Raw genomic sequence first — 16,932 nt, 5'->3', positions numbered from 1 at the left:
GTGATAGGACTTTGTTGTCGGAAATTCCGACCGTGTGTAGGCTCCATCACACATTTTCCATAGGAATTTCCAACACACAAAGTTTGAGAACTTGCTATAAAATTTTCCGACAACAAAATCCATTGTCGGAAAATCCGATCGTGTGTACACAAATCCGACGCACAAAGTGCCACGCATGCTCAGAATAAATTAAGAGACGAAAGCTATTGGCTACTGACCCGTTTATAGTCCCGACGTATGTGTTTTACGTCACCACGTTCAGAACGATCAGATTTTCCGACAACTTTGTGTGACCGTGTGTATGCAGGACAAGTTTGAGCCAACATCCGTTGGAAAAAATCCATGGATTTTGTTGTCGGAATGTCCGATCAATGTCCGACCGTGTCTACAGGGCATAAGAGTTGGCACTGGCATCAGAATACTCAAATTGAGGCAATATTTCACTGGATGGAGAACTTTGTGCCAATTTCCTTTGATTTTCAAACAACAGGGCCACCTATGAAGCAAATTTCTGCAGCTCATCAGGAAACAGCTGAAATGCACTCACTGTACAGCCAGATTTAGCTATAAAATGTAGGCATACAAGGTTCTACTAATCAACATCCTGGTGTGCATATAAATTAGCTTTCTCTTTCTACCTCGGATAGCTGTCTTCAGTAAGGTTAGGGCTATAAAAGCAATTTTCATTTGTTGCTACTGAGAAATGTAGGCACTAATCATCTACCATTAAAATTACAATTTGCTACAAATGAGTTGACTGTCAATAAGTGGTAAATCTTAAAGTAGCTTAAAGCATATCTAAACCCAAAACAATAATTTAATATAGTGCAGCTTTCCACTTCTTAGGAGAAGTACCTGCATATTTTTTTCAGACTTTTTTTCCCTTTATTTTCACCTATAAACCCTGCAAATAGCACACTTCTTGTCCCTTGGTGGCTATGCTCACTCCTCCACTTCATGTATGAAAGTAATTTCTTGTTGCACCCAGGCTTGACTTCAAACATGTCTGCCTTTGTTCAGCTCTATTACAGGAAGATAGGAATAGGTTTACCCAAGAAACATAAGGATGTTTGAGCTTTCTGTTAATCTTACACAAAGTGACATGGACACTGTACTTATTAAACATGATGGAGCCTCAAAAAAGAAAGCAAATACAGCCACCACATCTAAGGACTGGTAAGCAATATCTTGCATTTTTTGGGGGGGGGTTTATATAAGCTCTAACTGTGTAACTGAAAGTGTAGCCCACTGTAGCTGGCGTAGCAGTCTGGGGATTTGAAATCCCTGCTCTTCTCCTTCTTCTCATGAAATGCTTCTGGGACGGAACAGAGCAATTCTCATTGTCAGCGGCCCAACAGAGCAACTTGCTGATCCATCTCAAAAGTGCTGCAAAAAGACGAGGGAGAAGAGCAGGGATTTAAATCCCCAAACTACTAAACCGGCTGTTTGGGCACTGACAGCTCATCAACCATGGTGGTAAGTACAGCGGAGACCAAGGGTGGTGGGGGGTGTGCAGCATGAACTAACCCGTTAAGTGAACTGGGTGTTGAAACCAAGCTATCGGCACAATTAGTAAAAGTGTGCTATCGGCACAATCTAGTGAAAGATGTTTAATGCAGTTGTGACAGTTAGTGGAGAACTGGTGCTAGAGGTAACTATCACCCAAACCTACCCCAAACTTCAGGCACTTTAAACTGAAGACACAAGGCATATTAAATTGCCTTCACCATATGCTATCATCCTTGTAGACTGCATCTTCCATGTATTGTCGCTGTCCTGTAGTGACATCGACCGCCACTAAATGTAACTGACCTATGCTTTCTTTTCATTAAAGAAGCAAAAGCTCCTTTTTGCAACTGTACAGAATATGAGGTCTGTCTAAAAATTTTGGTGAATAGTCCGATATCTCAATGGCAACATAGGCCAGGTGTGTGTGCATGCACATGGCTATCCAGAGACACATCGAGAAGCGCCACCTAGCGTGGAGTACATGTGATCGTCAGGGTAAACCCGCTGCAGACAGTCAAACATAGTCAGTGTGAAAGGTAGGGTCACAGTGCAATGGAGCAATGAGTGAACATCAAGTTCTGCAACAAATTGGGGAAAAAGGCAGCGGAGAAGCATCAAATGTTGGTGTAAGTGTACAGGATGGCAGGCGTGAGCAGAAAATGTGTTTACAACTGGTTCAAACAATTTCACGACAGGAAAGAAACGACTGAGGATGAGCCATGTTCCTGGCAGCCATCGACAAGCAGAACCACAGACATAATCGAGCGAGTGCGACAAATGCTAGCATGAGATTGGCAACTGACTCTATAATTGATGTCAGAGAAATTGGGCATTAGCAAGGACACGCTGCACACCATCGTCCACAAAGATTTGGTTACGCGGAAGATCTGTTCCTGGTTTGTGCTGCACAAGCTGACAGACGAACAGAAAGAAAAACAAATGGAAACCTCTGGAATTTTCATTACCATGTGTGACCAGGATCTTTGAACCATTCTTGACTCAGAGCAGCGTACCTGTTCCCGATTTTTCACCGTACTCCCCTGATCTGGCACCTGCGGGCTCTTTCTGTTTCCCCGCCTGAAGAGCATCAGAAAAGGCGCATGTTTTGAGGTTGTGGCGGAAATCCAAGAATGTGTGACAGTGGTTCTGCGATTAATTCCTAAAAAGGCCTTTGCTGACACTTTCCAGAAGCTTTATGGATGTTGTTAGGAAGGATGGCAATTATTTTGAAGGCCAATAAAGGTAATTTGTTTGTATCTTCTGTTTTTTGATACCATTCAACCAACTTTTTAGACACATCTCGTATGTTAGTGTTTTATAAACATAAATAATGTCCATTATAAAACAGCAGCCCGCCATAGATTTAGCACCATTAGCATCAAGACAATATATTGGCCTTGCTTTTAGTTATTATGTACATCTATGAGTAACGTAATTATTTTACACAAACCTTGCAGAGAGTGTCAATTTGTTGAACAAATGAACCGTTTTTTTTTTTCTCTTTGTTTATTTCAGAAACAAGTTTCATGATGGTTTCCCTGCTGGCTTTTGATTCTGTCTCATGAACGTTGATGGTTTCCTTTAGAGTGACAACATTACTCTTCAATTCTATATTCTCCTTCAAAAGATCACCTGTCTGAAAAACATAAAAAGGTTGTTGTGAACTGGTGACTGAGTCAATCCCTACACTACCTAAAATTTTGATTTTCAGTGACTTGTATATTTTTACTACAGAACAGCAGTGAGCTGAATGCTCACCAACATGTGGCTGTCTAACCATAGCTGGAATCAACAAGCAGGCTCCATCAGACTTGTATCACTATAATTATGCCTGAAACATGTCAAAAGGTAAAGTGCTAGATTTCTCTGTGTTACAATAATCCAACTAATAACAATCTAAGCCTATTTGAAGGATCATTAAGATAGTAACCATGCTGTAATTATATGGTAGCCATCCTGCAATGTAAAGTTATACAGCTTAGAAGTCACAGTCAGTGCTTCCCAAGATATATAGGCAAACAATAAAGTCGGTGGTATCCAAATGCCCTGATTGGTAAGGAAATGGCCTATGGCTTCAGTTCACACAATATCTTTTTTTACAATCAGCAGGTGAAAAGTGCAAGGCAACGGGGCCACTGTAGTACCAGACTTTTTAAAACTAGGCTGCAAATTGTATGTATAGTAGGATATCAAATCACCCAACGACTTTTAAAAAACAAATTAAAATAAAATCAGCACAAAACCATTATAGTTTCCCTTTAAGTAAACAGAACATAAACTTGCACCAGTTCAAGTTCCTGTGGCATCTGGAAGGCTTGTCCATAAAATTCAATATTTGTTTGTGCCGACTCTTACCCACCATCAACCAGGAGCAACTCCCATATAAATGCCCCAAAAGATATGATTTTTCTGGGGACTCTTACAGCCTTAATGTCACAGCATGTATTGAGGGCTGTTATTTACTATTCATGATTCTGACACAAGGCACAGCCCATTTGTTAATGTGTACTGTTTAACACAAGCTGTCACCAAACAGTTCATTTATTTTCTTAGCAAAGGATTGATGCCAACAACCCTCTCACATACTCATGCAAACATGAGATAGGTAGGTCAGGCAGTTCCGTGTGCTTTTTTTCTGTACTAAAAATGCATGCACAGTGTTTTCCATGTATTCCAATGGCTCTAGTTCACACCATGCAGTCAGTTTCCGGTCAGTTTTCGGTCAGTTTTCGGTGCAGAAACTGACCGGTAACTGACTGCATGGTGTGAACTAGAGCCATTGGAATAGATGGAAAACACTGTGCATGCATTTTGTGCAGAAAAAAAGCGCACGGAACTGCATCTGGTGTGAACTAGCACTTATACACTAGTTCAGGGTTTATTAAGTATATTGAATAATAAGTGCATAATAAAGGGTAAAGTACAGTAGATTTAAACTCGTATTTTGTTTTTAAAATGAAAAAGAAGAACACATTATAGCACAAAATATATAGGCAAGTGACACAACCCATGCAGATCATGAAGAATTAAAGATTTAAAACATTTTCAATGTCTACTGGTGAGCTGTCCCTATAATTTTCAAGTATGCACGGCATACTTTTACATTATGATGCACTTACCTTTCGGCTGTGTGAGGTTCAGTCTAGACATGTGTGATTCTTTTCATTAGGAATTGAAATTCAATGTATCCGAATCTCCAAATCACAATAGTAATGAATTTCAACTAATCGGAAATGAATTATAACAGAAACAACAAATTCATTCATAGTCATTCTTTTCATTTGGATGACATGATACAATAGTTTGGGCCTTTTGTTAATGTTTAAAGCATCCAAAATAATGTAACAGCATAACGAATGACATAAAAAATTCGGATCCATTCATTTTTATTCTAATGAGCGTAGCATGAATATTCTAATAGGATTCTTATTGTATTGGGGTTAAACTTGAGAGAACATTTGTTTAATTTGTATGTGCACGCCCCAACAAAGCCAGTTGGGAATGGGAAAATAAGTTCAATTTAATAATATAAAAAAAGAATACGTATTAATTTTGGATTTATTTGTTTTATTTGGATGAGAGCTGAGCAGTAGTCTTTGACTCTTGGATAATCAACTGATTCTTTTTGCCTTAACATATTTCATTATTACAAAAAATGCACTACATATGAAATGGAAACATATCACAATAAATATAGTAAGGTTTAACCACTTGCTTACTGGGAACTTATACCCCCTTCCTGCCCAGGCCAATTTTCAGCTTTCAGCGCTGTTACACTTTGAATGACAATTGCCCGGTCATGCAACACTGTACCCATGTGACATTTTTATAACCTTTTTTTCAGACAAATAGAGCTTTGTTTTGGTGGTCTTTAATTAACACTGGGGTTTTTGTTTTTTTTAGCTAAACAAACAAAAAAAAAGATAGAAAATTGTGAAAAAAAAACCCTTTTTTTAGTTTCTGTTATAAAATTTTGCAAATAAATAATTTTTCTCCTTCGCTGATGTGCACTCATGGGCACTTCGGCACTGATGAGGCTGCACTGATAGGCGGCACTGATGAGGAGGCACTGATAGGCAGCACTGATGGGTAGCACTGATTGGCACTGATGGGGCTGCACTGATAATCAGGCCACTGATCATCAGTGTCCTGATTATCTGTGTACGTGTACCCTATCAGGATTGCCAGTTACCGGCTCTCCTCTCCTCACACTGTGACACGCTGCAGGGGGACGTCCATGGATGCCAGGAACAACAGAGCCTCGCTGTAGCCATGTTTTGGCTATAGCACAGTAAGGAAGTGGTTAAAAGTGCAGGTGGATCCATCAGAATCTCAGACTCATAACACAAGGAATGAATCCAAAATGAATTGCATTCCAATCGTTACTTTCGGATGCATACGACCCCAGTTGATATAATCAAATTAGCTCATTCCATTTCTCTTTGTGGGTTAGACTAGCAGGGATGACTCAGAGCGCATAAGCAGTCTCCCAAAATAACGAATTAACACATTAAAACAGATATAACCAGTCTTCCGAAATAACAAAAGAATAACAGAACTTCCGAAATGATTAATCGATTCGGAACAGCGAATACAGGCATACCCCACTTTAAGTACACAATGGGGTTTATTTACTAAAGCTGGAGTGTGCAAAATCAGGCTCACTTCTGCATAGAAACCAATGAGATTCCAGGTTTTATTACCAAAGCTTAATTGAACAAGCTGGGGTTAGAAGCTGATTGGTTTCTATGCAGAAGTAAGCCTGATTTTGCACTCTCCAGCTTTAGTAAATAGACCCCATTGTGTACTTAAAAGTGGGGTATGCCTGTATATACTCTCCTGCAATAATGAACAAGTTCTGGAAATGAGTCATTCCAACATTACAATTATGATAAAATGAAATAATTTACTTAAAGTGGTAGTAAACTCAGTTTTACCATTTGTACCTCCAAGTAAACCTATAATAAGACTTACCTGTAGGTACTGTGAATATCTCCTAAACTTTCGCTATTTATGAGATATTCACACTGCATTCAGCTGGTGACATCACTGGCTCATCAGACCTTCAGAGCCTGTGCCGTAAACGGCAGCTCCCGAACGCATGCGTGGGAGTGAGGTCATCGTGCCCCCGGCCACTAGTCGGAGGCGGCAAACGTGGAAGGAAGACTGGATGCAGATGGAAGCCCTGTCAGAGGTGACAGCGCACCGCTAGGGGGCTTCATTTTAAGGTAAGTCTCTCAAAATATGTTAGTATGCGAGGCATACTAGCACATCATGACATTGCCTTGCAGGGGAATTTTTTTGGTTTTTTTTTAACTGCAGTTTACTACTGCTTTAACGAATGAAACCTAAACAAAACAAATTTTTCTGTCGCAAACACCTCTCCGCCAGTTTGCATTCATTGCTATGTTCAACGGCAATGCCATCAACCCTGCCAATTCTTCCAATCCTGCAATGTTTCTCTTAAGCCATTTTTCTGAATAATAATTCTAATTGCTATAACTGTTTTAACAGATTGTATGGACTTCAGTTCTGTCCAAATGAAAAAAAAAATGATTGCCTCAATAGGCAAGTCCTATTTTCACCACTGCTTTTCCTTTTTACTGGCTGTTCAAAATAAGAAATACAACAATTTATAGATTAGATGAAAGGTCAGACCAAATCATCAAACCAATAAGAGAGAGAACTGAAGGAGAGGGGGATTTGGATCCAAAAGAGGGGTAGTGTCTCCATATCAGAGTCAATAGGGAGCTATGTAAACTGCAAAGTAAACACCTAATGTGAATTTATGTGAAGATATAAGAAAAGTGTCACTCTATAGTGAAGTGGATAGTAAAGGATTAATATACAATATAAAAGAAACAAAATAGCAAGGGGTTAATGCATAATGACTGCAATAAAATGAAAGAATGTAAACGGCCTTAAGGCAGAAGTATAGCCTGAATGGTAAGCTGAGGCCAGATAATGGCTAGAAGTAGACATGACCACTGTTGTCACAACACCTTGAACATACTCTTTCTGTAGCATGGAAATAAAAACTAGGAGAGAGGTAACTCCCTAAACAAAGAAAAAAAAGTTCTGTATTCTCCAACCAGTCCATTGCATGTCATTTCCTGTTGCTACAAAAAAACATAGTTTTTCCTTCACCATCAGTTGCTTAGATGTAAAAGGTCTCCAGCAAAACACCCAAAACAAAATAGAAATTGGCAAAAAATATAACTACGCCTGTATGTATTCAGTCGAGCACCTCCTGTCTAAATAATGAAGAGGGAAAATTGTGTGAATCATTTATGGAGTGAATTTTGTTTGCTCATCAGTACTCTCTCCATAATGCTGGCCACACACTGGTATCCCACCTGTTACAGGATTAAGGATTTAAACTTTCACTTCATATGAATAAACATGTCTCGATAGCTTTGCCAAACAGCTGATGTCTGCTTGCAATGCACGGAAACACGCATCACACTACTTCCTGCCAAAGTCGACACTGCAAGGGCCTACATGAAAAAACATTGCATTTTGCCATGCAGGCAGGTGTGAACGTAGCCTAATATACTTTGTACTGCATTTTTTTTAACAAATGGGGTTCATTTACTAAAGGCAAATAGGCTGTTTACATTGCAAGGGAAGTTTCACTTTGAAAGGGAATTTACCCCACTATTTAGTGAATGAGGTTAAAACTTCACTTTGCCAAAAATACCCAGTCGCATGCAAGAAAAATAAAAAATAGCATTCTTGCCTGCACGTGATTGGATGAGGGAAGTCAGCAGAACTTCATCTTATTCACTATTCTCTGAGGAAAATTGCCTTGCAAATGAAAAGTCCATTTACCTTTCGTAAATCAAACCCAATGAGCTGACTATAAGACCAGCTTGGAAAACTTCCCAACATAGCAGGATTCCCCAGTGGGGCAGCAAACTACCGTTCTTATTTTTCAGTTAAACCGACATGAACTATTATATTATTATATCTTTTCAATTATATATAAATTGCACAAAATAAAACAAAACTCAGAAAAATAGAATACTAATAAGATGTCAAGATGCAATTTGGTGCAAGTGGCCACATACAAACATCTTATTTGATAAAAAAGAGAATTCAGAGAGCACCATAGTTTATTAAAAAAAGGGGGGGGGCGTAACCCCGGCAGTGCTCTTTCTGAGCTGGAAGCAGATACAAAGGTTGCAGACAAAGCTGTTTGTGAGATTGGTAACCCTTCTCTGCATAGGAAGGAGGACCCTGAGAAAAAAAATTGCAGTGCCAAAATTAACTGTTTTATCTGAGGTTGCAAACCAGGCAAGTCTTGTGAATAAGGCTCCTAAAGGGAGAAGTCATCTTCTTGTTGCTGATTCATTTGTAAGAAGTGTTTCTTTAGGAAATCATGTGGAAGTGTCAAAGGAAGTTAGGTATTTGCTTAGTGCTACTGTTAGGAAAGATAAAAGGCGCATTTTAAAAATTGTCAAAAAAGCTAGTGAAGAGTAGGGATGAGCCGTACACCCCTTGGTTCGGTTCGCACCAGAACATGCGAACAGACAAAAAATTTGTTCGAACATGCAAACTCCGCTAAAGTCTATGGGACACGAAAGTGAAAAATCAAAAGTGCTAATTTTAAAGGCTTATATGCAAGTTATTGCCATAAAAAGTGTTTGGGGACCCAGGTACCGGCCTAGGGGACATGTATCAATGCAAAAAAAAGTTTTTAAAAACGGGCGTTTTTTAAGGAGCAGTGATTTTAAGAATGTTTAAAGTAAAACTATAAGAATGAAATATTACTTTAAATATCGTGCCTGGGGGGTCCCCTTATTCTGTCTGTAAAGTAGCACATTTTTTCCCATGTTTAACAGTACGGCAGCAAAATTACATTTCTAAGGGAAACAAATGTCATTTAAAATTGCTCGTGGCTGTAATGTATTGCCGGACCCCAGCAATATACATGAAAAATCATTGAAAAAAACAGCATGGGTTCCCCCTCCAGTCCATTACGAGGCCCTTTGAGTCTGGTATGGATATTAAGGGGAGCTCCATGCCAAAATTTAGAAAGAAAAATGGCGTGGGGGTCCCCCCAAAATCCATACCATGTACCCCATACCCATTTACATAGGGGGGACTGGGATTTGGGGGCCCCTTTGTTAAAGGGAGCTTCCAGATTCCAGATTCTCGCCCACAGACCCCCACACCTATTGCTATACCTTTATTCCTCTCAGTGCGGGTTTTTGAGAGGACTGGAGGTAAAGTAGGGTTGGAGATCCCAGATGAGGAGCAAGGAGAAGTCCGCCTTTTTCTATGATGTGGGTCTATCAAGTGCTGTTGCCAACGGACTGCATGGCATGTCGTCATATATCTGGTCAAGCATGTGGTGCCCAAGCGGCTGCTGTTCTGGCCATGCTTGATCCGCTTTAGACATAGGTTGCAACCAGCAATGGTGCGATCTGCTGCACACATGTCGAAAGAAGCCCACACCAAGGAACTTTAAAAAGTCAGCGGAGAGTCAGCAGTGCCCTGCACCCACAGAGCTCCGCGGTGTGATGCAATTGGGTGGCTGCCCTTAAGCTGCCCCCTAGAGGACATCCTGCCTCATTTGAGTTGTGCCTCCTCCTCTCTTCTTTCAGGCACCCAAGTACAGCCAGTGACCTCATCATCCCCTCCCTACTCGTTACTGGAGCAAACTTGGCAGTATGCTGCATGGGGGAACATGACTGCCAGTTTCTTGTCCTTCTTGGGCACCCCCTCTCTCTAGGCTCACGTTACTCCCTTCCTCAACCTGGGAACCCACATCGGAGCCTTCAAATTGCTGTCCATTCTCTAGCAGTATGTAACCGACACTGTGGTCGAATAATTCTGGGAACTCCTCCGTGCATTATGGTGGGGCTATAGAAGGAGTAACTGTGGTCAAGTAGCCGGTGGAATAGGCTGCTTTGGCAGCTGCGTTGGAAGGCAAACTACTATGAGCCTGGGTGACAGAGGATGAGGAGGATGAGGACGGCTTCGTTATCCACTCCACCAACTCTTCTTCATGTTGTGGCTCAATAACACGGCCAGCAGCAGAAAAAAAGGACAAGCGTGCCCCACGGCCATGTGCAGAGGATGCACCATGTCCATGACCACCACTCTTGACTGTAGACACAGATGCTGCTTGCCCTCTTTTAGTGGCCTGTGAGCGTCTTGGTGGCCTTCCAGACATGATGGGGATTTTTTTCTTTTCACAGCACACTACACTGTATTATATACTGTGTACACTGCCTGCACTGTATTAGAAACTGTACACCGGCTGCACTGTATTATATACTGTGTACACCGCTTGAAGTGTATTAGAAACTGTACACCGGCTGCACTGTATTATATACTGTCTACACCTCCTAGGGTTGCCACCTTATCCATTTAAAAACGAAAACATATTAACCACTTCAGCCCTGGACCATTTGGCTGGCCAAAGACCAGAGCACTTTTTGCGATTCAGCGCTGCATCGCTTTAACTGACAATTGGGCGGTCCTGCGACGTGGCTCCCAAACAAAATTGACGTCCTTTTTTCCCCACAAATAGAGCTTTCTTTTGGTGGTATTTGATCACCTCTCTGTTTTAATTGTTTGCGCTATAAACAAAAAAAGAACAACAATTTTGAAAAAAAAGCAATATTTTTTACTTTTTGCTGTAATAAATATCCCCCAAAAATATATAAAAAAATGTATTTTTTCCTCAGTTTAGGCCGATATGTATTCTTCTACATATTTTTGGTAAAAAAAATCGCAATAAGTGTATATTCATTGGTTTGCGCAAAAGTTATAGCATCTACAAAATAGGGGATAGTTTTTGGCTTTTTTATTATTTTTTTTTTACTTGTAATGGCGGCGATCTGCGATTTTTATTGGGACTGCGACATTATGGCGGACACGTCGGACAATTTTGACACATTTTTGGGACCATTGGCATTTTTACAGCGATCAGTGTTATAAAATTGCATTGATTACTGTAAAAATGTCACTGGCAGTGAAGGGGTTAACCACTAGGGGGCAGTGAAAGGGTTAAGTGTGTCCTAGTGTGTGTTCTAACTGAAGGAGGGATGGGACTGTACAGGGGACATGACAGATCGCTGTTCATACTCTGTATGAACAGACGATCTGTCTGTTCTCCCCTTAGAGAACCAGAAACTGTGTATTTACACACACAGATCCCCGTTCTCCGTGTGCCTCTAGCGATCGTGGGAGACCGGCGGTGATTGCGACCGCCGGGCACTCGCATCGGCTTCGTGGGCAAGCAGGGGGTGCGCGCGCGCCTCCGGCGGTGTGCACGCGCCCACTAGTGACCGTCTATGGTACCGACGTACCATGACAGCGATTCGCGCAGCTGAGCCATGTTGCCACAGTATAACTGCGGCGGCTGGTCGACAAGCGGTTAATTACACAAGTTCTGTGGCTGATTAAGGTAGTAATTAAACTCACTTAGTGCCTTATCTGCATTAATTTAGCCTCAGAACCTTTGTAATTCATATGTGTTCGGGTTTAAAGGGATGAGGTGGCATCCCTAATATCGCCTGAAGTGTATTAGAAACTGTACATCGGCTGCACTGTATTATATACTGTGTACACCGCCTGAAAAGTATTAAAAACTGTACACACTGTATTATATACTGTGTACAACACCTGAAGTGTATTAGAAACTGTACACCAGCTGCACTGTATTATATACTGTGTACACTGCCTGAAGTGTATAAGAAACTGTACACCGGCTGCAATCTATTATATACTGTGTACACCACCTGAAGTGTATTAGAAACAGTACACACTGTATAATATACTGTGTACACTGCCTGAAGTGTATTAGAAACTGTACACAACCGAAAGCACTGTATATATAGGCTACATTGAATGCAGAGTGTATATATATATATATATATATATATATATATACTAGACTGTATATATGAATGAATACACCGCCTAAAGTGTATTATATAATGTACACCACGGTACAATACGGTGTATTGCCCGTTTAACATCAATGACAGCTTGCAGTCTTTTCTGGTATTTGTGGATGGGGCTCTTTATCTTCTCAGATGGTAAAGCTGCCCATTTCTCTTGGCAAAAAGCCTCCAGTTCCTGTAAATTTTTGGGCTGTCTTGCATGAACTGCACGTTTGAGATCTCCCCAGAGTGGTTCAATGATATTGAGGTCAGGAGACTGAGATGGCCACTCCAGAACCTTCACTTTTTTTTTGCTGTAGCCAATGACAGGTCGACTTGGCCTTGTGTTTTGGACCATTGTCACGTTGGAACGTTCAAGTTCATCCCATGCACAGCTTCCTGGCTGATGAATGCAAATGTTCCTCCAGTATTTTTTGATAACATACTGCATTCATCTTGCCATCAATTTTGACCAAATTTCCTGTGCCGTTGTAGCTCACACATCCCCAAAACATCAGCGATCCACCTCCATACCTTTCCTTATAGGCCTTGTTGGCTCCTCTCCAAATGAAGCGTTTATGGTTGTGACCATTAGGGATGAGCCTGATGTTACGTTCGACTCGAACATCAGGTGTTCGCCTGTTCGCCAAATAGCGAACATTTTGGGGTGTTCGCGGCAAATTCGAAAGCCACGGAACACCCTTTAAAAGTCTATGGGAGAAATAAAAAGTGCTAATTTTAAAGGATAATATGCATGGTATTGTCATAAAAAGTGTTTGGGGACCTGGGTCCTGCCCCAGGGGACATGTATCAATATAAAAAAAAGTTCTTAAAAACGGACGTTTTTTCGGGAGCAGTGATTTTAATAATGCTTAAAGTGAAACAATAAAAGTGAAATATTCCTTTAAATTTCATACCTGGGGGAAGTCTATAGTATGCCTGTAAAGTGGCACATTTTCCCGTGTTTAGAACAGTCCCTGCACAAAATTACATTTCTAAAGGAAAAAAAGTCATTTAAAACTACTCGCCGCTATAATGAATTGTCGGGTCCCGGCAATACAGATAAAAGTAATTGAAAAAAACGGCATGGGATCCCTCCCAGTCTATTACCAGGCCCCCTTTGGGTCTGGTATGAATATTAAGGGGAACCCAGAACCAAAATTTAAAAAAAGAATTGCGTGGGGATCCCCCCAAATTCCATACCAGGCCCTTCAAGTCTGGTATGGATATTAAGGGGAACCCTGCGCACATTTTCTTTTTTTTAAATGGTGAAGGATTCCCCCTCAAAATTTCAAGGGGAACCCCGCGCCAAAATGTAAAAAAAAAGGCGTGGGGATCCCCCCAAAAATCAATACCAGACCCTTATCTGAGCACCCAACCTGGCAGGCCGCAGGAAAAGAGGGGGGGACGAGAGAGCGCCCCCTCCCTGAACCGTACCAGGCTACATGCCCTCAACATGGAGAGGGTGCTTTGGGGTAGCCCCCCAAAGCACCTTGTCCCCATGATGATGGGGACAAGGGCCTCATCCCCACAACCATTGCCCAGTGGTTGTGGGGGTCTGCGGGCGGGGGACTTATCGGAATCTGGAAGCCTGTATATAGCCTGGAAGGCTGTATATATATATATATATATATATATATATATATATATATATATATATATATATATATATATATATATATATCAAGTACACTGCCTGCACTGACTAAATATAGAGTATACACTGAATATATAGTCTACTAAATGCAGAGTGTATGTATATATATATATATATATATATATATATTACACTGCAACTAACTAAATAACCTGCCTGCCTAATCTCGCTCAAGCTATCTCTCTGTCCACGCCAACAACAATACACGCGGCCGCTGTGTAAGCAGCCTCATATAGTGTGGGGCGTGGACTTAGTCCCCCTGAGTCATGATTGGCCAAAGGCACCCTAGTGAAGAGTGCTATGTTGATGTTGTGCACCTTGGCAAAAGTGATTTGTTCCAGAATTATGTGTGTTCTGTATAGAATGATTTTCAGAATTTGGGCCAGGATCTTCAACAGTTAGGGTGTACTGCTACAATTTCAGAGGTCTTACCTGTGCATAATAGACAACAAGGGAAAGTACTTCATATAGCAGATTTCAATGTTTGGTTAAAGGATTGGTGCAAAGCTGAAGGTTTTGGTTATGTTAGTCATGATGCTATCAAATGATCTGACATTGAGCTGTGCAAGAGAGATGGCTGCATCCCTCACACAAGGGCACTGAGTTTCTTAGTATGGAACTGAGGAGTTTTTTGGGCAGGTATTTAAACTGAGAAATGGGGGCAGAGATGTAATTGATGAGGAGCATTTCTGCGGGTGTTACGCAGAGGAGAAAGCCAGCTGAATTCCCAACTGTGCACAAAAGGCTCGCCAGAACCGGGATACAAACTGACTACCCCGGTCCGAGACAATCCCCTTGGGTAGCCCATGTAAGCAAAAGATCTCCTGAGCAAAAATGGAAGCCAGCTCCTTAGAAGTGGGCAACTTCTTAAGTGGAATACAATGGGACATTTTTGAGAACCGGTCAACCACCATAAGGATAACTGTGTTGCCTTGGGAGTTGGGTAACTCCACAATGAAATCCAAAGACAGGTGGGTCCAGGGCCTCTCTCCATTGGGAATGGGTTGTAGGATGCCCACTGGAAGGTGCCGTGGAGTCTTACTCTGAGCACACACGGAACAGGCAGCTACGAAGGTGGTTACATCAGCACGTAGACTAGGCCACCAGAATTGTTGGGAAATGGCCCAAAAGAGTTGATTCTTCCCAGGGTGGCCAGCAGCCTTGGGAGAATGGTAAGTCTGGTGCACGGCAGTACGGAGACTCTCTGGGACAAAGCAGCGGTCACAAGGTTTCTCAGGAGGAGCATTGACCTGAGCAGCAAGAATTTTGTCACCCAAAGGAGAATTGAGACTGGTGCGAACCGTAGCCAGAATACGATCAGGAGGAATCACAGGAACCGGAACCAACTCCATCATCTAAAGGCAGCCTTGAGACTCTCAAAGGCCTTAATGTACTCCGGAGACCAACTCTGTGGGTTACCATCCTTTCTGGTCATATCAGTCAGGGGCTTGACCAGAGATGAGAAGTTACAAATAAACTTCTGAAAAAAGTTGGCAAAGCCAAAAAAGCACTGCAGAGGACGTAAACCCACGGGTCAGGGCCACTGTAGGACTGCTGAAAGTTTCTCTGGGTCCATCGAAAAACCAACAGTGGAAATGACATAACCCAGGAATTTAACCTGTTCACGATGGAATTCACACTTCTCCAATTTACAATAGAGATTGTTCTCTCTTAGATTCTGAAGCACACGACAGACATCTGTGTGGTGTCTCTCCAGGGACTTGGAAAATATGAGGATATCGTCGAGATTAACCACTACACATAACTGCAACAAATCTCGAAGGACATCGTTAATAAATTCCTGGAAAACTGCTGGGGCATTACAAGGGCCAAAAGGCATTACGAGGTACTCATAATGTCCTGTTGTTGTATTAAACGCAGTTTTCCACTTGTCGCCCTCCTTAATCTTCACGAGATTGTATGCTCCTCTCAAATCAAGCTTCGCCGCTCCCTTGAGGCGGTCAAATAACTCCGTAATCAATGGAATCGGATAGGCATTCTTAATCGTGAAACGATTGAGACCACTATAATCAATACAAGGTCTTAGTTCACCACCTTCTTCTTCACAAAGAAGAAACCAGCACCAGCAGGAGACGAGGATTTGCGGATGAAACCTCGAGAAAGTGCGTCTGCAACATACTCCTCCATGGCCTTATTCTCCAAGATTGACAAAGGGTAAATCTGGTCACGAGGGGATATGGCACCAGGTTGAAGGTCAATTGCGCATCATGCAATGCGGAGGCAAACTACCGGCTTGACCTTTGTCAAAGAGTAGGATAGCCAATAACCAGTGGAAACTTAGGTGAGGGAATAACTTGGATTATCTCATGGTGAAGAGCCCCTACAGCCATGGCCAATGGAACAGTCTCATGAGTCACATGGGCAAGCTGTAGAGGTCTGCCGTCAAGAGCCTCAATGGCAAGTGGAGTGTCATGCAGCTGCAGCGGATTCGAGTGCTTCGATACAAAGGCAGCATCAATGAACAGGCCTGCAGCCCCAGAGTCGATTAGAGCCTGTATCTCGACGGATGATTCAGCCCAAGAAGGGTAAACAAAACCAGGGGCTTATCCTTCTGGATAACTGGGGACGAAACAACAGCACCTAAGGTCTGTCCGTGACAGGACCTCAAGGTTCGGGCGTTCCCTGGACGGTTAGGACAAGACTTCAAAAAGTGGCCTGCCTGGCCACAATAAAGGCACAATCTCTCTCTCTCTCTCCTCCTAAGGGTTCTCTCATCCGCAGAGAGACGAGTGAAGCCCAAGTGCATGGGTTCATCTTCACAGACCGACTCAGAACCAGGAGGCATGGGAGGTGAGGGAGGCAAGGGTGGGACTGCAAAGTTCGGAGACAAATGTACAAGAGGCTTCC

The 16,932-nt window shown here is 42.0% G+C and overlaps 1 protein-coding gene across 1 annotated transcript in view; it reads right to left on the bottom strand.

Annotated features, from left to right (window-relative positions):
* CCDC170 (coiled-coil domain containing 170) overlaps window positions 1–16,932 on the bottom strand; it is a 128,711-nt gene that overhangs the window by 76,247 nt on the left and 35,532 nt on the right. Inside the window, exon 7 of the mRNA XM_073627827.1 lies at window positions 2,960–3,145. Within this exon, the coding sequence (XP_073483928.1) occupies window positions 2,960–3,145 (186 nt within the window). The remainder of the gene's footprint in view (window positions 1–2,959; window positions 3,146–16,932) is intronic.

Source organism: Aquarana catesbeiana, linkage group LG04 (genome assembly GCF_042186555.1).
Source record: "Aquarana catesbeiana isolate 2022-GZ linkage group LG04, ASM4218655v1, whole genome shotgun sequence".
NCBI classification, from domain to species: domain Eukaryota; kingdom Metazoa; phylum Chordata; class Amphibia; order Anura; family Ranidae; genus Aquarana; species Aquarana catesbeiana.
This window is presented reverse-complemented; position numbering and strand designations above follow the sequence as displayed.